Raw genomic sequence first — 26,674 nt, forward strand, 5'->3', positions numbered from 1 at the left:
ATGATTATTTGTGTTCATTATTATTGCAATTCTAGGTGAAAAAAATAAAAAATACTTTTATCAGAACATAATGGTTATAATGAATACTATGTTAATGTTCAATTTTTTTTACACTTATATACTTAATGTTATTATATGCATTGAGTTATACAACAATACAAATTTAATGAACCATCCAACCATCAATACATATATATATATATTTGGAACTTGGGTCAAAAAGGGCCAATCTCACTATTTAACACTTTTGGATAATAAACAATTACATTTTTTTGGAACTTCAAAAATTAATATAAATTTTAATTTTTATTGTATGCATTTTTACTTTTGGAAACATCATAATATAATTATATTCTACCTAATGGTATTTATTAGGTTTTTTAATGTTCTTATTTAAGTGTTTTTTATTGACATTGGCCATATGAAAATCAGTATTTATAAAAAACATGCGATATTGGCCCTAAAACATCATCAATATATAAAACATATTTTTTATATCTAGCCTTATACTTCTTAGGTTTAGTAACAATTAATAAAAACAATAGATTTTTCATTTTTATATTAATTAATTTTTATATTTTATTAATTTTTAATTTTTTTTATTAATTAATTTTTATATTAATTTAATTTTTATATATTAGCATAATTTGTTTAAGGATAAATATAACAAATTAATACTTACTAAAATATTATTATATCAATAGGATAAAAATATGTATCTAATTTAACAGTTTATAAGATATTAATATTATTATTATTCAGTCTTGAATATTTTTTTCAATATCACAAACTTGAAACTTAACTATAAAACAAACCATCTAGAAAATTAAAAACAAACTATAAAATAATATTCAAAATAACGACTTCATTTTTTTTTAAATATAAAATAATAATATTATTATTAAATTAGTCACTTTCTTCTTCACTTGATCTAGAAGTTGCAGAATTGTTTACTAATTTATAGTAAAATGGACGGCTTGATTCACTGATAAAAGGTAACAAAGACTGTAAGTCTTTTAACTTTTTTGCTTCAATTGGAAGAAGGTTAGTGTGTAGAGCAGCGATTCCCAACCTTTTTCCCTCGCGGCACACTAATCCCAACCTATATTTAGCCGTGGCACACTTGTCACTGACTTATATATATATGTGTATACATATTTCTTTTATACACTTGACTTTCATCATATTAATTATTAACACCAAAGTAGTTGTATATCAGTATAATATACAAATAATTTAAAATGGTAGGATAGAAAAAAAAAATTATTATAATTATCCTAAATATTTAATTTATTGAAATGTAAAAACAAGATAAGTTACAATTTTTATAAAAAACCTAATCTTGGTGAGAAATTTGGGACTGTTTTCTCTTCATTATTAGCTTTCTTCGTGGTCGAATGGTTGATAAGCACACCCTCATATCGTCTTCCAAGTTCTTCATTGTGATCGATTTTTAGTTTTGATGGCATTCATCGAAGAGAATGCTGCTTCACAAATATAGGATGTAGAAAAAGGCAGTATCGCATTCATAGCTTTTCTTGAAATCTTGGGATACATTTAATAAATTTATCCAAAAAGATGAGACATTTACATTTATTTTGATTTTTTTTAACTTTGACTTTCTCGCAGTATCTTCAACTAATTTAGAGTACTGTAGCTTTAGACCATGGTCATTTTTTATATCAATTAATTCACTTTCTTCATCAGTGGTAAACAATGCAGTCTCATATGCTGAGTCAATGAAAGGATTTCTCACCAAATCCATCGATGAGACATCCAAAGATGGAAAATACTTTTTTATATTTTCATAAGGCAAACGTAGACTTTTTAAAATTAAGTTTGTAAGATCTGAATTAATGTGACAGTTCTTGACAATATCAAACACTGTAGAGTATGTAGTTCACCTAATTCAAAAGAACGTCTGGTTTTTTTTGTCAAGTCCAATATTTTAAATGTATGATTTTCATCACAGGAGAAGGAATGATTATATAAAACAATTCCAAAATGATTAGTCATGTATTTCATCCACCTAATCTTATTCCACCCCACAGCTTCACCATCGGTATTATTTTTTTTATGTATAAATACTCTACCAATTAATTTGGCAGCTTTGATCTCCATGTCATTGTAATGATTTAAAAATAAATAAATTTTTTAAGAAGAAGAAGAAGAAGATCAAATATAATATTGATAACACTATTAATAAACAATGTCAATATGGCCAATGATAAGATAATATATTTAATTAATTTTATCATATAAGAGCCAAAGTACACATACCTCTTATAGTTTTATGAATTAGATAATAACTATAATGGCGTAAATCAGATAAGTCACTTCAAAAATAGAAATAATATTTTTGTTTGTGACATTGGTCAATCTGATTCTTGTAATTTTAATGATCAAGATACGCCCTTCTAGCACAAGAAAATATATATCAAATTGTATATGTTAAGCCATTTATTTCATTTTCACCAAAAAATGAGATTGGCCCTTTTTGACCTAAGGTCCAGATATATATTAGAGTTATTAAATGATAAACCTTAAAAATAAATGCGTCAGCCGGAGAAACGAAAATAGACACAACAATGTAAGCTGGCTCGCATTTCGTTGACCTACACACGCATGTATGTTACTACATTATTTTTGTTACTACGGTCTTGTGCGTAAATGCGGATGCAGAGTTCAGTCTAAATTGTTTTTTTCTTCGTGGGAAGTGCAGTTAGTTAAATTGACCTTATTCATGTTATTTGTTTTCCTATGATAATATACGTAATCCAAACAAAACGCACCTACGTTATATTGCCTGGGTTGAACGTGTTCACTCGTATAATGTACTGAAGCGTCGAAATTTCATATAATCGTCACTATTGATTGTAATTTTCTTCTGAGTTACACGTTAGATGTTAGACCACGATTTTTTAATAGTATCGATTATAATAGATGGTTTAGTAAATCAGAATTTCATTTTTTAAATGATTGTAACTATTTTACACAAATTCGGATTATAAGCAAATACGTTTATAGTATTGCCTAATTTATTATTTTAAAGGAGTTATATTTGGATCTGAATGCGAGGGTTCATTATGACTTATTCTTAAATACGAACAGGACGTCGGGACTGAGAGAGTCAAACATATTACTACTCTAATATTACGGTGTTCAACAAAACATACTGAGTAAAGCTTTATTCACTAAATATTTATCAGACATCTGTATATTTGTAAAATAATTTATGAATACATATTATTAAAGTAAATCGCATTAACTAACGACGTTAATTCTGTATAAAATATTATAAGTTCTACAAAAATAAGGATAAAAGTTAAAATTGTATAATGTTAGTATTATATAAAAATGTTATTAACCAGCATATATATTTATTTTATTTAAAATTAACTTTTTACATATTCAAATGGTTTGAAATTATATTGTACACTAAAAATACATTAAAAATGCCAAATTTATAGAATTGCTATTAAGTTAAAAATAATAATTTAAAAAGTTTTCCGCGAACCAGGATTCTCCGCATAAATTTTATTTTTGTTATGATAAGATACCAGTTTCTCGAGTGTGTTCTATAAAAATGATTCAAAGAAATTCAAGTTAATTCTTTTATAGTACCATTTGTGTCAATTTTTTTTTGTCTCTTATAGATTTCCATAATCTTCTTAAGCATTCCTTCTTTTAAAAATTGAATTTACGGTCATTTTGAATGAAATATGTATAAAAAATTAATTTGAAACTTATTGATATTTTGTATCAGACAGAGTTCAGTAAGATTGAGTATATATTTATGATATTTATATTACCTTTTTATAACTTATAATTAATAAATTGCAGTTTGTAATATAAAAAATGTTATATAAATTTAATATCATATAGTTTAATTTTTATCAACAAATTTGAGAATTAGCAATATTATTTTTTATACTTTAATTTTAATTTTCCTCTACTATTATTTGTGAAAAAATAATACTATGTTTTATTTTAACAATAAAACCAATATGGTATGACTTCAGATTAAAAACGTTCCAAAATGTTCTTATAATATATGTGGTGCAATATAAATACATACGAGAGATAACTTATTTGGATCCTCATTAAATATTTTAATAGTTATTATACAATTTTACATTTTAAAAAATAAAATTATAATTATTATTCTATAATTACAGTATTTCGAATAATTATAAGTTTAAATATTTGTAATACTTGAAACAATACTATGATTATTAATCATTTGTGTTAGTATTCATAATCGTTTAGTTAATTGTTTCATTGATTTCTGTGGGATTTAATATTTTATACTCATTAAAATAATTACTGATAATTAATAACTGATTATTTGATTAGAGTAAAAATATACTTAAACGTATAGAATTTAAATTTAAATATTGAATGCACAGTAAGAACTTTTAATTGTAATTTAATAATCTATTCAAAAATTAAAAAAGAGTTATTTGCCTATAAATCTTTTTAATTTATTTTTAATTTAATTTGGTTAATACTTAAAACAAAACAGGCTTATTTTTAATTGTTCAATAATAAAAATTAAGTTAGGAAAAAAAATTCTACAATTTTACAAAAAAAAAAATCTAATTCTAAGACCTACAATATTTTAATCACATTATTATTTAATTTAAATTTAGAAAATATCAATTTTATACTTCATTATAAAGAGGATTGCTTTCAGAAAAAAAAAGTAATCCAACATCATATCTATTATTATACTGTATTATATTTTTCATACAGAAAATTACTAATTTACCTTTTGCTCTTCACATTTTGAAAATTTGATAAACGTTGAATCTAATTATTTAATAGCGTTAAAAAAGTATCTTATATGGAAAACGATGCGATAGAAAGAAAGTTTGAATGTAATTTTAATATTGATAGTATTTAAAAAAGAATATTTAATTGCAGTGCGAAAAATAAAGTTTCATTTATAGAGTATGATTATGATACATTTATTTATTTACCGGGTAGTTGTATGTCTTGTACAAAACAATATCCATATTTATTTTTACTTGTTAGACTGCAATCACATTTATTTATTCATTTAATCTGTATGCGTTCAAATAGAACTACAGTTTACACTGCTATTGTTATATAATAATCATTCCTTAACCTTAATCTTTTGAAAAATACAAGATATACTTAAGAATCATTCTTCTCTACTGAAAATTAATGAAAAAGTAAAAACGAGGTCTTGATCAGTGATCGTACACTTACACACATTATTTATATATATACACATAATATAATATCCTATAACATTTACCTACATATTATATATATCATATTAACGTTATATTACTAACATTATTCAAATATTCTAGTACATTTATATCGTTTCATTATTTAAATATTATCAGAAAATAAAATCGAATTTTTTGAAATTATATTTAATAATGAAGTTATATTTTCTGTTTTTGAGTATTTACTTTTTTTTCTCATTGACCTATTTTGATTAATAAATATCAATTAAAAATACTGCTAAAGGAAATATTTGTTAAGCATACGAACATGCACAATAATTTAAAGTTTAGCCAAAGTGAATAGCTCTTTGTTGTAATTGAAGGAGTAGAATATTATTTAAGAGAAAAGAATGTCGTCGGTTATAACGTTTTGTAGAAAAACATAAATATTAGTTATAAAATTAGTGTTACAATATATTTATTACAATCAATTTTCTGTTTTAAGATCATAACTAGGGCAGAGGAGTTCTAGCTCTAAGAATTCACCAAATATGCATTTAAATATACAAAATATGCTTTTAAAATATACATTTTAAAATGAATAATTTTGAACAAAAAATAAAAATTTTTCTGTACATACTTATTATTATAATGAATACATTTTATTTCAAATTGTATTTAACAACTTACAAGTTACAATTAATTATTTGAGTTTTCTTATTTAAATATTTATTTAAGGCATTTTTTATTATAAATAGTAAATAGAACGCGTTTGGACGTATGGTTGGCGGTCAATTGTTGATAAACACAGTGATTACTAAAACATGTATATTTCCGATGCCGGCGACAGGCGTCCGCGTGGCCCGTATCAATATTTTGTGCGTTGAACAATATTATCTCATCTATCTATAAATAAAATGAATAACCCGACCATCAACCTAATCGATAATTTTCGAGACGTTTTTTTAGGAAAAATAGGTTAAAATACGTCTGGGAAAAATCAACAACTATATTAATATTATGATTATCATTTAAAATAATTTTAAATTCAACGCTATTTTGGTTGTATGAATAAATAAATAAAAATGTCGACGAAAAACTATTGATAAAATGATAAATTTTTGATAATATGCAAAATATGCATTTACAGGTATTTTGTATATGCACAATAACATTTCAAAACTAGCTTTGTGGAAGCATAAAACGTATTTGTTTCGCGTTCCACTATTTTTGTGATTGTGCAACAAAAAAAAAAAAATATTCAAACGCTATAAGTCCTCTGCCCTAATCATTACTTTAATTTTTACCTATTTCTTTAATTTTGAGTTATTCGAGCGACGATTTATACTTAGTAAATACATTTTTATTGTTATTATTATTAATGCATTAAAGTAGTTTAACATTTTTAAAAATGTATAATTTTAAAGTTGTTTTTCCTCAAAGCTAAAAATTCCAAAATTGTATAAATAAGTAATATGGAAAATACATGAATATAAATGCTGTAGTGATCATAACGTTAATCTCGAAGTCGGAAATGTTTTAGTGTATACATTCAATAGTCTCGTGTATGCATATATAACTGTATATGCGTATAAATTGTGTAATACATATTATGTATTGTAGGTACATATTATGCACGGAAACGTACGTTCACTGCAACGTGGGAGGGCGATCGATGACAAAAATGAAACATTATTGGGAGGGCTCACGGTTTTAAAACCTCAAAAGAATGTTAATGCTCCGAAATGTTTATGGTCCGGTGCAATATTTTTATTTCTACCGCGGTGTCCATAAAAAAAAAAAGAAAAAAACACAGCGGTGTAAGCTAGTGGTAGAGGAGATAGTGTGAAAGAGAGACGGATAGAACGTAATAATATAATGACTGTTTTATTTCGAACGCGCGGAAAAGACATTAACGTCTTGTCCGTCGCCACCGCCGACGGTTAACCCCTTCCGAGCGGCTCCGGTCCATCGCGCAGTCAATTTAACGCAATGAAAACGATGACCGTCTTGTAATAATAATAATAATAATAATAATAATAATAATAATAATAATAATAATAATAATAATAATAATAATAGCAGTAATAATGATGACACTAGTCCGTCGTACACACATATATATATACTGTACAGATCTCATCAGCAACATCCTCGATGGGTGTTGTTTCTGCCGCCGTCGCTATCGATAGTTTATGTCCTTGTGGCGTGCGCCACCGACGACGACGATTAACGTAATTCGCTAGTCTTCGTAGTAGTCGTAAAATACGATCAATTTAATAGTTTACACACTCACACACACATACTCGCCATACATATAAACGTAAATTTCGCATTTTTTTTTTTTTCGAACCTGTAAATGCGTGCGACTAATTTGTGTTGGCGGTGTTTTTTATCGGTCATTTTCCATGACAAAATAACATTACTATATTTGTGATTAAGCCTTTATAGTTTTGATTTTGTATACATTATGGTGGTTTCTTAATGATTTCTAATTTTTTTTTTTTTTTAATTTTTATCTTCGAGTGATCTATCTTTGTTGGATGCGCCGGATTGTATTAATACAACATAAATAATACGCGTTTCTCAAATTTAAAATATAATTTTACTACTGTACTTTTAGTAAAGGTAACAGGATAGCTCACGTAGGAATGATAGTTTTTACTTTAAATAGGTAAATGTAAATACATTTTATATGTATTTACGAGTTGTTAAAAAGAGGATTCGTTCCATGTGCCTATACAATTATGAATTGATGTTCTTTTAAAGTAGACATTTTATTCTTTATTTTCAAAATTAAAATTCAAATGATCATGTCAAATTTACAATTACTATTATCAGCTGTGAGCTTTTATGATATATATGTTATCAAAGTACATTTTTGCATTAAAATTTTTCATAAAAACGTGTACAGATTATTCAATAATTTATACTTATTTTTAATTGCTTATCAATTATATTACAAAGTATAAAATATTTTACATAAATTAAAAATTATAATGTAGCATGAAACAACATATACCATAATTACATATACCATATACCATCTTTCAAATTCAGACATCAATACGATTTTCAGTGCGTATTACAAGGATATTTTGATTTGGTTGATCGATATTTCATTTTTGTTTGAATTCTTAATCACCCCAAGGTTTTCGTGTATTTGATTTCTTTCTTTCGAATTCTGTCGATAGAACGTTTATTTTTCACGGTTCACTAATCATTTTTAAATTACAAAGCGCAGGGCGGTATGTACTCAGTTGGCTACCCATATAAACGAGCGAGTAAATCTAAAAAAAAAACTTTATATATATAATGTTATTGGTTCACCAGACTTACTTCTTCAAAATCCTTGAATTGCCGGTTAAAGACCCGACGATTTATGGTTCAATAGACCCAAGTGTTTCTAGTGACGGGTTGTCAAAAAATTACGATTTAAATTCCGTACACAATAAGATTTTTGATAATCGTTGAATACTAACATCGACTGTAACTTGTATGATAACTTTCTAGGCACGCCAACAGCACGATGTGGCCTCACATACGGAAAACAGAGAGCGTTGCAGAGCTTAAGATGAAATTCACCGGTAATCAAAATGTCAAAAACGGCATTGGGGTTTCGGCCAAAGCAACTAGGACGCCGCAGATGAGCACAGCTATGAGAAAGGAGATGGTTACCAAAAACAGGACAAAACAGAATATTTTAGCTGTAAACACAAAAAAAGTAAGTATCTATTTGTTATAATTTAAATAATTTAAAAACAACCGTCTCTAAAATAATGTGTGTATATTTATTGGTACACATTTAAAGATTTGTAGACTATTTTAAATACTTACATATCAAGTTATAGGTATTAATTTTATCAATGATAACGAATATTTTTTTAAACCATCTAAAGTAATAGTATTCAAAATAATGTATTAAGAAAAATATCAAAAAAAAATTTAGTAGAAATTATTATATGAAATTATAATTAATATTAAAAAATCATTAAAAATAGAATAAGTTAAAAATTTGTAAAAAATATAATTTTGTAAATGGTATTGAATAACTTTTCCGTTCAGTTTCAATTAGAAATTTATAGAAACTGAATTAATCTAAAATTGATCGTGTCGTTGTAGGAACAGTCGCAGTTCAAAATCATGTTAAAGAGATTATATAAAATATTATTTTATTGCTTTTTTCTGGTGATTTAAATGACTTGTCTTTATATTTATTATGACCTATAATTATAAAAGTCGCTGTAGCATTTGTTCTGAATTTATTTTTTAATGGGAATTGATGATTTATTAAATAAATCTAATTTGGAAGTAAATATTGAACGATAAACATAACAGTATTTTAAAGTTTGTTACTATAATGTCTATAACCTTTTTTTTATACATTGTTCCAATTCAAACGCAGTTTTCCATACAAAATATCGGTTACCTATTGGTATGCTCGTTATAGAACAAAGATAATCGGGGGCGTAATGTATTATTATCAGTTTTATTGATATTATAAATATTTTATAATATTTGATCACGAAAAACAAGAGGCGCACTGACCGCCATCGACCGGTTGTAACATAGTGACCGGTTCTATCTGGTTTTAATGGTACATACACATACAGATCCAAGAAAAGATACGCCGTATACAAACATATACATATAAGCGCATGCATGTTATTCCATTTACTTCCGGTTCGAATTCCCAATTAGTAAGTAGAAGAAAAAAAAATAAGAATCCTGAACGTTAAATGTATTTCAGTGAGATATAATATTATTATAGCCCAATATAGCATAATTTCACATCCAAAAAGCTTATAGATATTTAAAATAATAAAATTTAAAAATTAATATAGCCATCACGTTTAGATCTTATGGTATCATCTATGTATCGTCGTCAAATAATGCCTATTGACCATTGTTCATAAAATTGCTTTTTACTAACTCCTACCTAAGCGATGATAAATCATTATATTTATTTTACTGGCAAAGCTACAATAGTAATGCTGATATATATACACCAGATTGCATTGTAGTAAAAATGTAATGCACCAAAAAACTGAAAATATAGTTTAATATCATAATAATTTAGGTACACTAATTTGAATTGATGGTAGTAAACGGTGTGACAATCAAACATAAAACAATTTAAATATTGCAATTATAAAATTTAAATGAAAAAGTAATGTATGTGTAGGATTAATTTTGAAATATTTGGTTCTGCTTGTTTTATTAATAATTAAAACATCTAAAATACTGATGATATTAAATTGAACTATCAATTTCGTTTTTTTAGCGAAAGAAAGCTAAAAAATTTTCAAATTTAGAAAATATTATCGAATATTGTATATGAACAAGTCAAATTTTAAAATTTCTTTAAAATTGAGATTTTAGTGTTTTCGCTTATTACAGTGGTTCCCAAACTTTTTTGGTTCATCCCTAAAACAAAAAAAAAAATTAATTTATCTCCCGTGAATAAATTAAAAACAACATTTTTTTTTATTTTTTAATAAAAGTAAATTGATGTCGATTTAAAAATAAATATATGATAGTGTAATATACAATATAAATATTTGTCTTGCGCCTCCCTAGGGAGGCGCGTCTCAAAGTTTGGGAATTATTTTCTCTTGAGTGACAAAATATTTAATTAAAGTTTGATGACTGTTTAATTAGATTTCTAACATAAGTTACTAATTTAATTTCATACATAAATATACTTAAAAAAGTATCTTAATTCAATTTATACTTGTATAGGTACTTGTTACTTATAAAAACAATATTATATAGGTATTTGAGTGCATTTTCAAATGGTTGAATTTACAGATAATGTTCATTAAAAAAATAATTTTACATTTACCAATGCATGAAGTTTAAAATAACAAATATATACAACTCATAATTTTTTAAAAATCATAAACTTAAAAACTAAACCGAAATTTTCCCAAAAATTAAGAAAAATTATTGTAGAAATTAGAAATTATTTTAACTGGTTGTAAACATAAATATTATTAATAACACATTTATCATATTTTTAGTTATTATCATGTAACAAAACTAATATATTTATTTCTGGTATAAATAGAAATTGAAAAATACTCATGTTTTTAGGAAAAAAATATTTAATCAACCATTAGTTAACATTTGAATATATATGAAATCCCCAAAAAAGTACAAATATAATTATATTCAATGATTTTATAATATTATCTAGGAAATCTAATAGTACCTAACTGCATTTATCATGTTAATTTTCATTTCATATTACTGAATATCTTACAAACATTGACCTCTAGTGATTCGGTTTTTTTATAATACATGGTTGATTGATATCGGTCGTGACATCTTTATTCGTCATAGCCATGAACTACAGTCAATACGACGACAGGGTTATCATTTTTTCAATTGGTTATCTTAAATCAAACGTTATTTATAATCTTCATATCGTTTTTGTCAATTTTTATTTTTAACATATTTTCTATTTTAACTTAGTATATTTTTTGAGTCATAAAAAAATACAACAATTTTATTATTAAATAATATGACATTTAACTTGACATAAATATTATAAATATTAATTTATTATGTTGTAGGTACTAACCTAACCTTTTACAATTTTATAATAAATAAGTTTTACACATTTTTATTTGTTACTTTTATTTTTCATAGTAAATACCAAAATTAATAATATAGAAAATATCAAAATATTTATGTTTGTGTAAATTTTATTTTGCTCTATGGACCACTAAAATGTTCAGGATTGTGATTCTATACTAATTGTTTTTTTTAAATTATTTATATTTTATTCAGCCAGTTCTCTACTTTCATCAAATCATTCATGATTCATAGATTATCATCATTACTTAGTGATTTGTAGCGTTTAGTTCTTTAAGTTAATTATCTTTCTATTAAATTTAATTAGTTTACATTTATTGATTGTGTTGAGTTAAATTAATAAAGTAAGTAGCTTTTAAAGACATTTTATATAACTAGAAATAAATGAAATTGATCATATTATGAATATACCTAGGTATTTGTATTATACATAAATATTTATATATTTATATATACATATATATTTAAAATAGTATAAAACTAATTTCATAATTTTCATATAACAATAATATGTATATAATCGTATATATACATTGCAAACAGCGTTCTCTTTTTAAACAATGTAGTCTCTGAGTTCATAAAAACGGTCTCTACGATATTATGTAGTCTCGTATTATGGGGATATATGGATTTAGCTATATATCGCATCAATAAGACCTCCTTCGGCGATTAATAATCTTTAACTGTCATCTGTATCAGTGTTGAATCTTCTGAAAATTGCCGCTCTTACTATATGTAAATTATAACCATTAATCCATCTATATATTAAATCGTGTGAACCATACGAACTCAGCCGTCAACTGGTCTATACAAATGAGATTCAGGGGTATTATAACGACGTGTAATATCAATATTCGCTGTATGATATAGTTTCTATTACCGGTATTTACTCTTTTACCGATAGTATAGTATTAGATAAACGTAACTTATTTCCATTGATCTTATATTGTATATGTTAATGTTTACGATTCGTTACTTCCAACAGAATGGAAAAAAAAACATTCAAACCAAATGAGTCAAGTATATAGTGAAAATATATAAATAAATAATTTTAATTAAAACGAATAAATAAATGAGTAAACTATGAATAATATAGTTGTAAAAATGTATATTTGCATCGGTAGCACAGGCACTAAAAATACATTATGATATTTGAGTAAAAAATATTCGAATAGTCCACTTATCACTAAAATAATCGTTTATCACATACTACGAGTACAGAGTACTTCTTATTTATGAATACATAGTTTAGGTTTTCTAATTATTATTATTCGTCGGAATGTATTGTGAATTAACTGTGGAAAACGTAAGTAATTAACGGAGCGTGCCAAGACAACGGTATCTATAATACACACGAAATTTGTTAAGCCATCCGGACCGCGATACCCAGAATAGGTATAAGTTTTGGTTATTGTATACTTGCACAAAATTAATTACCGTTATGCGTACACATAACATTATAATGTTATTATTCAATAATTCACGATTCGTGTTATGCATTTAAACGGTGTCCAGAACAACAATACATGCATAACAGTGCCTCTAATATACGCTCGATTGTAATTAATGTATGGTATTATAGGTTGATTATATATTTATTATACATGAAGTATAGTTAGTTAGTACCATTTTATACATTTCCTAGGGTTCTGGGGTTACCTATAATACGTATGCTTTGTGATACGAAGAGTCTTGATTTGCATGGGAAATGACCTAAGCGTCTGTTTCCTCTAGATCTATCCCGAAAATCGTACGTAGTAATATACCATAAATAATGGAATTCACGCGGTTATAGCTATATTTAAGACGCGAATGACGTTGGTGGTCCACTGCAGCCATGTATGAGACTGTTCTGATTATAGCCTACGGTATACGAAACAATAATTAACCATTGATATACACACTTTTTTGATTCAACCGTTGGTTGCCCACAATTGTTTTCTCAAAAAAAAAAAAAAATTATTATTTTCTATTAAGCCTAACAAAAACGTGAGATTTTTCGATGTACCTACATACATTTAAAAATTGTACCTAACGTTTTTTATTTTTTTCTTCTTTTATTGAAATCTAAATAATTTTCATCATTTTAATACACCTAGTAATAATATAATAATTAAGTGTAATACCAGATTAGGAGGTTTTTTTTTTTAAATATTGTAATGTAATTTACCTTAGTAATATAAAACATTATTAATAATACAATTCTATTTATCATACGTGTATACAAGAGTATCAACTACAATTATATGAATTTATAATTTTGTTTATTTTCTTCGAAAACTATGTAGGCAGAAGGTTTTTTATACGTATATACTAATAATATATAATATGCTATTATAGAGTATATTTTAGGATATCAAAAATAGTTTGATTTTTAATCCAATTTTTATAGTTTCTAAAAGTTTGCAAAGCATATAATTAGTAAGCAATATTTTTTATCTACTTTATTGTTGTATAATTTTAAAAATATAGTTTAGATTATTTTTATAATAGCTGTATCATAAATTATTCAATTCTGAAAAATTGTTAAATAATTGAATAAAATCTTTAATTTGCAAAATTAACATATTTTATAAAAAATTTTATATTTTGAGTGAAACGAGGAGTGTATTGGTTCTTACCATGATGTGTATGTATGTTTTATTTTTATGTCTGTGTACACGATTTTTATTGGGAGTAATCTGATCATCACAATGAAAAACTGACGAAAGTTATAAAAACTAAAACTTATAGAATACCGGTTTTCGACAAAATTGAATTTTTGTTTTTTAAACTAAAATGTTTTGAGTTATTTCTAGATAATTAAATTTTCTTGTTTTTTAAGTTATTTTTAAATATATGTATAAAATTGGTTTGAAAAATATGTTTAAAAAGGAATTCAAAGTTTCTTATTATATATATATATAACTGATTAAAGAAAAAAATTTTAATATGTAAAAAAAATATATATAATGGGAGTTTAAATATTAAATTACGTGATCCGCTTTATTTTTGTAGTCAAAACTTCATAACATTTTCAATTTTTCTACTTTATGCTTAAAAATTGGATACAAGATTTTTCATACAATTTTTTTTTATGGCCATAAAGAAAATTACTGGGATTTCGTGAAAATGATTTATAAGCATTATAAAATGCAATTTTGATGAATGAGATATTTTAATGAATTTCCATTAAACGATTTTAATTATTTAGTTGAAGAAATTTTATAGTTTTCAAATATATTAATGAATTCTGTGCTGTCTACAGGCACTTGAAATTTTTGATTTTCTTTTATTTTAGGTACTTTTTTATTGAATAAGTTTGAACATAAGAAATAACAATAGTCAAACCTTAATAAAAAGTTTGGTTATTCTACCATATCAACCACATTTTGAAATAAAAATTGATTTACTCGACTTCTTTCACTTAGAATATTTTTTTTTCTAGAACAATGGTACTTTAGTATCAAGTTAAAATATCAATACAGCAATAACATTCACCATTCCTGTACTCATCCGACCTATGAGTTTCGCTTTTTATTTATTTTGTATATTAATAATTAATATGTACGAGCTAAAATTTATAAAATAAAATTAGGCTAAATGTTAATTAGGATAACTAAAAAAAAATCTAAAAAAAAAACATCATTTTCCAATTAAATTTACTTGTTCTTTTTAGTTTCTCTTAATTGTCGAAACTAACTATGGAATAAAAACTAAATTTATACATTGTTAAATGCATGGACTGTAAAAATGTTACTTCATAACCCACAAATAAATACATATAATATACAAAAATATTATTGTACAATTCTACAATTCACATTCACCTTCATTTGACCAAATAAATGTGTTTAAATTACTTTATAACATACTTACATGTATAGATTTTCCGAATGGACAATATTATGGGTGAATAACATGTGAAAATTTAGTTTGATGTTTTGTGTGCTCCTTTTTCTCTTATTTTTATTTATATTTTTCTGTCTCTTTATACGTCCTGAGGACACGAAAAACGTTTAAACATACGCATGTATATGTGAAAACGACTGACAAACAATATGAATGCCATGTGCGATGGCATGTAAATGTGTGGGCATAGATATCACGTGTGTATATTGTTTATCAACATTAATTCATTCGTTATGCACGTATAGATGAACAGCAGCGCAATATCAGTGGATCCTTTTTAAAAAAAATGTATTTATATGACACATATGTATAACTGAAATGTAGTATTTCGAAATCGAACGTGTTGTTGCGAGGTGAATAACTTAGCAAGGATATAGTGGATGTATATACTCGTTATATGTTTGAGGATAGTACAAAACGGCAAATGATTTACTAAAAAAACGATAGTTATAATAATGATTTCAGCACTAATTTTTTTAATTTTTTTTTTTTTTTTACGAAATCACAATTATTCGACGTTTTTAATTCATATCGATGATATTTCAACGGAATGGCATGTAATGTATTATTATGAATACACGTATAGAAAAGTACTCGGTTCGCGGTGTAGAGAGCCATGTACATTTCCTTTCTTTTCGCCGCCGCCATGGATTCGATGCAGCAGGTATTATACACGCGCGGAGAGACGTCGTTTGCACCGGGGGTTATGATGGAGAACGATGGTCGGAGCAGCAACAGGTGCTTTGCTGTTGCACTCAGTTCGGTCTCACGTTCCAACGGTGAAACGTGTTTTGATTGTTGTGTCGTACACGCGCGTGTGTCCCGGAATTATGCCGGTACCGTCGTCGTCGGATGAGTGTCGTTCGCAAGGCTCGTTATACATTCAGATTTTTTTCTTTCCGTACTTCGTGTACCGTCAATAAAACAACGTAACATTACACGCCCACTACTCCGATGGACTTGCTAGACGCATCTCTTCACCTTGACACCGCCGTGCAGGTAAATCATCGTTTTCAGTACCAAAACGACTTAAGACTTGCGGCTCGACCGTTTATTTATCCCTATTCGTTTTCCGACGAAACATATCACTAGCCATACAATATTCGTTCTTGATTTTAAATTTTTAAATTTTCGAGGAAAATATAACTCGTACGCTTTCGATAACAACGTTACACCCTTAGAAGAAGAAAAAAAAATAATATGACCATCACTACTCTATACAAATATTATTTGTTAAGGACTTTTCATTCGGGTGTACGTTCGTAGGTGGTAGGTAATCTTTGTATTTCAACAATATGAAAGTTTGTAAAAATTTTTGAGTGTAAAACAGGTTTTTATTATTTTAATAATAATTTTATATTTTAATATGCAAAATCATTAACATTATGCGTAGTTCAACTAAAGAAAGGACGTACAATATATTTAAAACATGTTTATAACGATATTAACTGTTTAAATGTAATTTATATTGATATTATTTAACATTGAAGAGTAATTCAACAAACATTTGTTTTTTCACAAGAGAAAATATAACGCTCGTAAACTTAAATATAAAATTAATAATTTATAATTCTAACCCTTATAATAAAAAATAATACTTTAAATCATATATAGACGAGAAGGTTCTAGAGAGTAGTGAGCTTTTTATTAGTTTATAGCTATATGTTTTTTTTTGGTTAACATTTTTTTTTACAAAATATAGTTTACTCAAGCAATTCTGTTTTTCTCACCATAAGCTATTGTACATTTTCCAGAAAATAATGTTTTTAGAATGAGATATCTACAAATAAGTGAGAGAAAAATATAATAAAATTACAAAAGCAAACCAAATATTTTAATTTAATAGTAACCATTAGATTATAATAATTTAATTGAGAGTTGAAAAATGTACTTCTATATCAATTTATGTAACTCGACTATGTTATTTTTGATGAATTACATTTACAACCAGTCTAATATTGGTTGGTGAACCATTCTACGATGTTAGATAGTGAGACACATAATTTTTTTATCTTCTACAAGAAATATTAGGTAGTGTGGTGCCTTAGATAAGGGTTCCGGTTACTCAATTCTTACATCGGTTTTACTTACATATATGTCTACACATTTATCATTGAACTCGGGTTGTACTTTGAAGATTTTAATTTTCCTGAAATTTTTGTAAAAATAATGACCAAAAATATGACGAATTTATATAGGCGTGTATTTAACTGTATGCAATAATTTAGGGATTACTTAAGAGTAAATTTTACCTTAATTTACGATTACGTAAATTAATACTAAAATGTTATTTTCCAATTCGAAAATAGTTTATTGTTTACAAAAGTTATGTAGTTCACTATTTGTTATTTGTTTGTAATAATATAGTAAAACTATAGTAAAATATATAAAACCGTACATTTATGAGAATGGAATAATTAATATTTTTAATATACAAATATAATTGTTTAGTAGTCTATGCTCTATAACTTGATGATAAATATTATTATTATTAATCTCGGTAATCGTGTATCGTATAAGTAATGGATACATATCGATATAATTGTATAAGTAATACGAAAAGTCATAATTAGTTTGTATATGTGTAGTTATATATAATAAAGCTAATAATCTCACACATTAAAATATGTATTTTATAATAAAGATTGACTAATTTAAAACGTAAAAATGTAGTTGTAGTAATGTAGAACAGTGTTTCTTAAACAGTGAACCGTTAGTATATTACAGGAAGGAAGGCAGAGCAAGAAATATTAATGTACATAATTATTTAATTTAGAATATAGCTGAAAACGAAAATGCCTTATTGTTTTAATGATTTTGATAAAAAAAAATGTATAGACCTTAGGAGGCCATAATAATTTTGCATTAAATTAAGATGGTCACATTACAAAAAAATTTGAAAAGAACTGATGTAGAGTACTATATGATTTGATATTCCGTATTTTGTGACTAATAAATATTCATATGGTAACTATCTGAGCATTGATAAGTTTGATAAAGAATTCAAACTTTACTAAAACTTTACTTAACTTTTAAAAACAATAAGTACAGTTTCTAACTAAAATATGTATAAAAGCTGTGTTTATTTTTACAATACCGAGAATAGAAGTACTGATAAATTATAAAAATATTTAACATATTGGGATTTTTTATATTAAATTTTACAGTAATTTAATTCAATTTGAACTATAAAACAATAGGAAAAGGTAATTTAAAAATTTTGCTTTAATGCCTTGTAATGGTTGTAGAAGAATTTAAAATCCGTTTTTTATTTGTAAATTACGTAAAATAATGATTTTAAACTGTCATGCTTTATCCATACTTTTACCAGTAATTTAAATCACATTAATGAACAAAAATCATAAGAACAATCATTACTTTTAAAATATTTCTGAGAACACTTAAATAATATATAGTATAGTTTTGAAAAATTAAATAAGTAATAATAATAAATTAATATACATAATAGTAAACCATGATTCTATAACTATGGCCATAACACAATCTTAAAAATAACATTTTATCATGAAATATTTTTGTTTACATTTGTTTTTAATTTTTATAGTGTACTATATTAGTAAGAATACAGACTATAACTGTAGTAGTAGGGGAGCATATTGTTGGCTTCCCTTAGAACGAATTATTAGTATTATAGCTAAACGTGAAAAAACTTATCAGCCTCGACCCAGTGTCATAAAAATTGGTGGAAATAGTCAAATATAATATAGCCCCCGGGAATCATTACGATTGACCACTAATCGATATTGGCCTTAACCTCTTCTGGACGTTCACCTCTGATCTAACCAATTGTGATTTTTGGTCACGAATTCAATTTAAATTCGTTTCTTTTAAATTGTCCTTAAAGACGATAGAAGACGATTTCGAGTTAAGCCTCGCGAATAACAATTTCTCATTTGATACCACTATTAGACAATTGTCTTCCAAATAGGGTATGTCGAGGAAACTCAGATTCATTAAAGTGCATTTAAAAACGTAGTAAATCTTTTTGATCGATCCATGTTCGTCATTCGATTTCGCCGGCACATTTAAAATTGCTAATATATCGTGTGACTAAAGTACTAATAGATGATGTATATTTCATTTATTATTTATATGTATACATCTTACGCTTATTTATATATTATATACAAGGAGTGATTTAAAAAATGTAGTTTTTGGGCTTAAATAAAATATTTGCCAATAAATAGGTATATTTATCTTTTTATTTTTTAATGTTATTGTTTTAGGTACTATTATAATTTATTTATTTTTATAATTGTGGTTAAATACTATAAAGAAACCCTTGGACAATAATTATTTACTGCCAGTTTGCACAATAACATAAAACAGTATTATTTATTTTATCTATGATTATTAAAGTTTAATTCGGTTTTCATTCAATTATTTTATTGATAGAGTTAAAATTATTATGTATTTTTGTTTTTAATCAGTATTAATTATCTATAGGTACAATACAATTTTTGTATTTTTAAAGTAGTCGATTTTTCTGACATTGTACAATAAATATGTTTATAAATGTTTATGTTTACATGGATGTATCTATAACATTTATAGATTTTAAGTAGATCTTGTAATTTTTCGGTCTATACATTTTTAATCTACTTCGTATCGAACCTTTTTTTACCTGAAAATATTTTTTTTTCAGCTCTCAGAAAATAATATTTCAAACAAATCATTACGAAATAAATCTCTAGTACATAAACAATGTTCGATTGTATGTCATTCAAATTAAATATTTTTGCTAAACACACAGGGTTTAACAAAAGTTAATATCGATTATTGATTTGTATCTCCGTTAGAGGCGAGAGTGCTGAAACATCGGATTGTATGCATATTATATGGACGGTTAATATGTTAATGTTCCGAAAATGTGTCTTATTGTCGTTCAAAATGACTATTGCAGTGATTTCATTCATCAAACAATCGGGAGACGATGTCGGTCATTTAATTATTATTCCATGTTTCAAACAAACGGACTGGTAACTTGTTTTTAGCGACTTCCTTTCGTACATGTTCCACATATTAAATTATTTACCTATCGTTCGAAATTTCATCAGCCGGTTTGAAATATTCTCTCGGCGAGCGACGGCGGCACGGCGTCTATATGGGTAGGAGGTAGGAGGGGTATAATAATGAGTAACCAGTCTTCCGATTTAGCCAATTGTTCTTTGACATTTAAGAACAATCTGGGACATCGGGTGCCCTTACATGGTAAATAGGCCAATATGTGCGGACATTTGAGGCGCTCTTCCTGGATATTATTATATTATTAAATACAACATGTACATCTAAATTTATCTGTCAGATATTAATGCGGCACTGAACATAAAATAAAATCTTCGTCGACTGTTATATTATGTTAGATTTAGGTGCCGTACACAGTGTATAAAATATAAAATAAATACTTAAAAATACTTTGTAATATTTCATTACGAAAAAATAATAACAATAAAACAATATAGTTGCGAAACGTAATGTTTTTATAATTAAAATCAAAATACCTTATATATTTTAAAATGTAATTCATAAGTATAAGTAAAACGTTTTTACATATATTAATATTGAAAGTGCGAAAGCAATAATTTAAATCGTACCGGACTACATCACGAACGAATATCACTCTGAGAACTGCAGTATATACGTAATGTTATGATATAATAGAGATATACAGTCAAATTTCTACTATAAAAAACTCTCAGTATATTAAATTTTTTTATGAAACGTTATTTTCATTGAAAAAGAATTTTTATTGAACGAATTCATCTTAAATTATTATTATTCTACAATAAACGTAAACTATTGTTATCCGTAGAGTACCCACTTGCGATAATTATTGTTGGTAAAAAAAAATGTAATAAGCTATAAAACAAATACGCATCACAATGTAATTGTACAAATACATATTATTATTATTATTATTATTATTTACATGTACATTTGTAGGAGTTTTTCAATCACAAATTGTATTTGTAACCGACGAACCGTTTGCGATTGAACCGTCGAGTTCGTCAAGTAGAGTACACAAAACGTATTGTAATGTTGAGTCTACACGGAGACGACACAGAAATAAAACTTGAATAAAAATATATTTTTAAACTTTAAACATATGTATCGCACAAACGTGTCACGTACGTCAACTGTACGACATTTAAACAGCATACCAATTAATAGGTATTTAACGGTAGACGACGAATTTACAAAAGTACAAAATATACCCACTATAAATCAGCATATTAATACTGCCTGTGAAATCCCGAAAACCATTGTCTTTTGGTTATTTTCGAAACGTCGTCTCTACACGTGTTCGGCAGCGTTCACAACAGCGAAACCAAAAGCTTTGCATTTAAGAACACGTACCCCGATTCGTCAGGCACGACTGCGTTTTTTAAAGGGTGTTTCGGTCTCGGTTGTCGGGGAGAACACCGAGTTTCCGTTCATCTTTTCGCCTCCGTCAACGTTACGTGGTTGCGATCACGCGCGCAGTGATTGGTTTTTCCTTCGCGCTCCGAAGACCGCGGAATCGTCTTGCCGAGTGGCCGAAGGTGGTGGCGGACGGTAAATGTCACATGGACGGCGAAGCACAATGAAGCGCGCGTGCGCGCACACACCGCACGTGTGCCCGGGAAAAAAGAAAGGAAAACAAGAGAGAGAGAGAGAGAGAGAGAGAGAGTGAGTGAGAGAGACGGCCCGCGATAACGGGAGATCCGTTCGCGCAGGTGGGTCAGTGGACCAAGCGGTAGGTAGGTTGCGATGACGCGATCGGCTGGAGGGCGGGTAGGGTATCCGCGCGGAGCACCGCGGATAAGTGGCACATCCTCCTGCGTGTGAAACAACGCGTCGGCCGTCGCGGGAACGTGACCCCCGGCCGGCTGTTTATACCATTTTTTTCGTACGACGCGCGCGTACGCGTGCGGACGTACCGATTTCGTTTCGGAACTTTTCGCACGTCCAAAAAAGCGCGTCAAGCATTCGGGCCTTATCGCGAAACGTTCTAGCAAAACACTTCCATCGCGGCGACCCGGAAACCGTCTCCGGTCGGTGCGGTCACGACGTACGCGATTCCACGGCAGATGAAACCGGTCCGTTTGTCCGGCAGAGCTTTATTCAATTCATTTGGAGATTTGTTTTGTACTTTTTCCACGCATTTCCTTTGACATTGTTATCGTTGCGATTTCTGCCACCTTCTTTGCCGTGTGGAACGGTGGTGTGATCTCGAACCATTTCGATAAGTTTTTCGTCGTTCGCGGTGATCTGGATTTCGTCGCAAGAAAAATCATGTGTACGAAAAGAAAAACGATTTTACGATTAAAAAAAAAATCCGTGTCGTTATTGTCCGCGTCACGCAAATGTTCACGTGATCGACGCGCGCGGAAAACAAAAAAAAAGACACGCGGGCCAATCATCTGTAAACCGTTTTTCGGCAGTTCAACTTTAGCGCGATCGCGGGAACGCGACCGCAGGAAACCGAGGCTTTAAGTATTACGCGCGTTCCTTTTCTGATTACAGTCCCTCCGCGCATGCCACCAAGCCCGCCCGGCCGTCGGACGACCTATATCGATTTCGTTTCAGATGAACTTTTTCAACCGATTCGTCATACGGATATCGCCTCGGTTGCGCGCTCGTCGCCGCCGTCTTCAAATCGGCTCGACGCGTGCGCAAAACAGTCTTAACGTTTTACGCGCTCGTGCCACCTTATAACGTTACATCAAAGCTGAGGCGGAACTATGGGGTGGTATACGGGTATTTATCCCCGGGCGTAAAATTTTAGAGGGTATAATTTTTGTAATTATTAACAACCAATTTGATATTTTTAACTTTGGAACATACTGATATTAGGTTAAAACTCAATATGTATGACCGTGTATTAATGATTAGAAAAAAACGCTCGAGAATAGTATTTGATTATCTTGTCCATGATAGGACGTAACAATGTCTAGTTCCACTTCTGCATCAAAGCAACACAAACGCGACACACGATTGTTAGCCGAACCGCGTACGCGCAGGCAAAGGATCGCTGCACTTCTGATAGTAAAAAGTATTACGTATTTGTGTTTACGTTTTCGGGCCTGTTCGGTTATACATGTGTGATAATAAAACCTGTAACCGTAATGTGGCCTATATACATAATCTCGGCCGTACAATGATTATTATTGTTTTATTATTTTTTATTGTTTATGTGACAATACTTCCTGTAAACGAATTTCGCGTTTGAACTAAAAATTAACCAAACGAATGTTTGGAATCATCCAGGATTGGACAAAGTGGATGTTTTCACGATGCAACGTTTTCGTAACTTAATAACGCCTTTATGCGGTTTACAAATGTGCCGACGGATTCTATTAAAGTGTAAAAATAATGCGTACAACAGAAGCACATGCGTATTATATTACGTATATTTTACAAAATGTTATTTGTTACATTATTTAAACAATTGTACGCTATTTGAAAATGTAAATAAAAATTAGGCGCCTACGAAATGCCGGTACGTGGTGTTCATTAACGATTATTATAACCACGTTGTAATTGAATAAAATTATACTTGAACCGATCAAGCTTCCAGGCGTTATTACATTATTTATTTATTTAAATTAATAGCTCATCGGCTACTAATAATCTTTTTGACATCTGATAGCATTAGAAAGTGAAATACGCAAAGGGAAAGCTCCATGTGACATTATGAAATAATGAGAACTGTTAGCATACCTTCGGGGCACTTCCTGTGCCCGCGGATAGTCGGTCATGTTAGAACTATAAATAGCAACTGTTGAGGACATAAAAGAATCGTGATATATTACACATAGTAGAAACTGAATTAAAAATGTCCTCGAAGCGTTATTTTCGATTATTTAAATCCTTTATTCAGATCTATCAATACTATCTTTTTGGTAGCCCAACTTCAGTTTTAACTAAACAATTTTTTAACCAAACCTGATACATAATAAAAATAATTAAAATGTTTTACGTAATCAAATTAAAGCATTTCACTTTTTACCTCAAAGCGAAAATTGCATTAGAAATTCAATTGGCTATTTGGTTGAATGTTTTCTAAACGTGTTTTTTTATAATTGTCGCTTTAAATTTATCTCTGAAAATGGATTCTATTGGATTTGAAAAATATTTCAAATAGAAGAGTTTTTATGATTTTAAAAAATTATTTCTCAGCACTTCGTGTTTAGATTGAATATATTGTAGTTTTTTTTATTGTTAGACATTCATATTCTCGATAAATTCAGCTGTTTATAAAAATATTTTTATAATATTTAAAGTAATTCTCATAAAATAATTTTTACATTTTCATTATATATTTGTCATAATTATTATTAATTTTTTTAATGGTGATATATATTTGTTACTTAGAATGCACTTTTTAACAGAGCCGTGCCGAGCCATTTTTTATCCTGAGGCAGATCTGAAGCAATGCGTCCCCTAGGTTATAGGGTTGTCACAGCTTTTAATATGTATAATACGATTCGGAAAAATCTGAAAAATTATAATTAGGTTTCTAGCAAAACAAGAAATAACATTTCTTAAAATTTAGTAATAATAAGTTAACTATTTAATATTTTTGCGCCCCAAGTTTCAGGCGTCCTAGGCAAGTACCTCGCTCGCCTTACCCTAGTTACGGCTCTACTTTTTACTAATGAATATTATTTTTATTGTTAAAATAATGATCCTTCATAATATACAGTATAATATTTATATGTACTATTTTCAGTCTTAGAATAATGCGTACCTAACATTTTAATCAAAATTAAGAAGTAAGAACACTATAATACATTAATTATGTATTGATATATACATTTTTTTTTGCTTTTTTTTATGCTATTGCGCTATCAAATCACGATAATTTCCTATTTTCTTTTTATTATTTTGGTTTATATACAAAAAATACCTTAGACGTAAGTACATTTGCTACTCGGACAATGGAGTACGATGTACTAAAGAAAATTTGAACGGTCTCGAATGCAGTTTAATATTGTGTGTTGAGCGTGTAATGTAAAGATAATTTTCAACAGTCGAAGGTTTCCGCTACCTATGTCTAATAGATATTTAATCAAAGTAAAAAATATGAAACCATGTCGCCGCCACCGCCGTCGCGTGTATTTGCGCGTATTATATCACAAGAACAAGTTTTGTCGATCATGCATTTTTAATAAACTTCAAAGAAATATGTAATACAATATCATCTGACATTAATATCCATTTTATTATTATCGGAAACACGTTTACGGTACTTTTTATAGTTACCTCGTTAATTACACTTCATCACAAGAACGTGCCCTTAATTGGTGATACTATTTAATTACTCATTATAAGAGCCTGCACATTATTTACCATCGTTCGTGGAATATTTTTCGCTCTTAACATAAGCAAATGTGATTTCTACATTTCTCTTGTCACTGTTTGTGATGAAAAAAACGACACGATAAACAATTATTGCTATAGGAAGTGTCTACCGATAACAACCAATATAAAATGTTCACTACATTCAAATAATCGTAAACAGTGTTTTCACTTGAGTTAATAAACACGTTGTATAGTAATGTCGCAGTCACATTGATTGTACATGTGATTATAATATAAAAATAACAAGTGGTACTACGTACTAGAATACGTAGGATACGTACATTAAGCTTACTTGGTATACTCTGATCAAATTTGCCTGATTAAAACTAGGACAAAGGAGTTTGTTAACTAAAAATATATTTTATCGTTATAATTTTATTTTTCTTATCTATTTATGGTTGTTTTTTAATTTTTAACTGTAAAAATATTACTTGAAACACCATACTCGTGCTAAAACATTCTGTTCTCTGTTCGTATTATTTCTACTATACTTATTAGTTTTCATTGATTCTTGATCATTAATAGCAAGCCGAAAAAAATAATACTGTGTTGTAAATAACTGATTTTATGTTGGAAATATTATGACTAAAACTATGGAGTAATATTTCAAAAAA

The 26,674-nt window shown here is 28.0% G+C and overlaps 1 protein-coding gene across 3 annotated transcripts in view; it reads left to right on the forward strand.

Moving 5' to 3' along the window:
- LOC112688686 (A-kinase anchor protein 9) overlaps positions 1 to 26,674 on the forward strand; it is a 54,020-nt gene that overhangs the window by 5,348 nt on the left and 21,998 nt on the right. For 2 of the 3 annotated variants that reach the window (XM_025562018.1, XM_025562010.1), the window contains one exon: positions 8,715 to 8,925. In XM_025562018.1, the coding sequence (XP_025417803.1) occupies positions 8,731 to 8,925 (195 nt within the window). In that variant the 5' untranslated portion in view covers positions 8,715 to 8,730. Of the gene's footprint in view, positions 1 to 8,714; positions 8,926 to 16,435; positions 16,692 to 26,674 lie in introns of those variants that run through there. The other variant, XM_025562024.1, reaches the window with a different exon arrangement.

The sequence above is a fragment of the Sipha flava genome, unplaced genomic scaffold, assembly GCF_003268045.1.
Source record: "Sipha flava isolate LNK unplaced genomic scaffold, YSA_version1 111_pilon_pilon, whole genome shotgun sequence".
Taxonomy (NCBI): domain Eukaryota; kingdom Metazoa; phylum Arthropoda; class Insecta; order Hemiptera; family Aphididae; genus Sipha; species Sipha flava.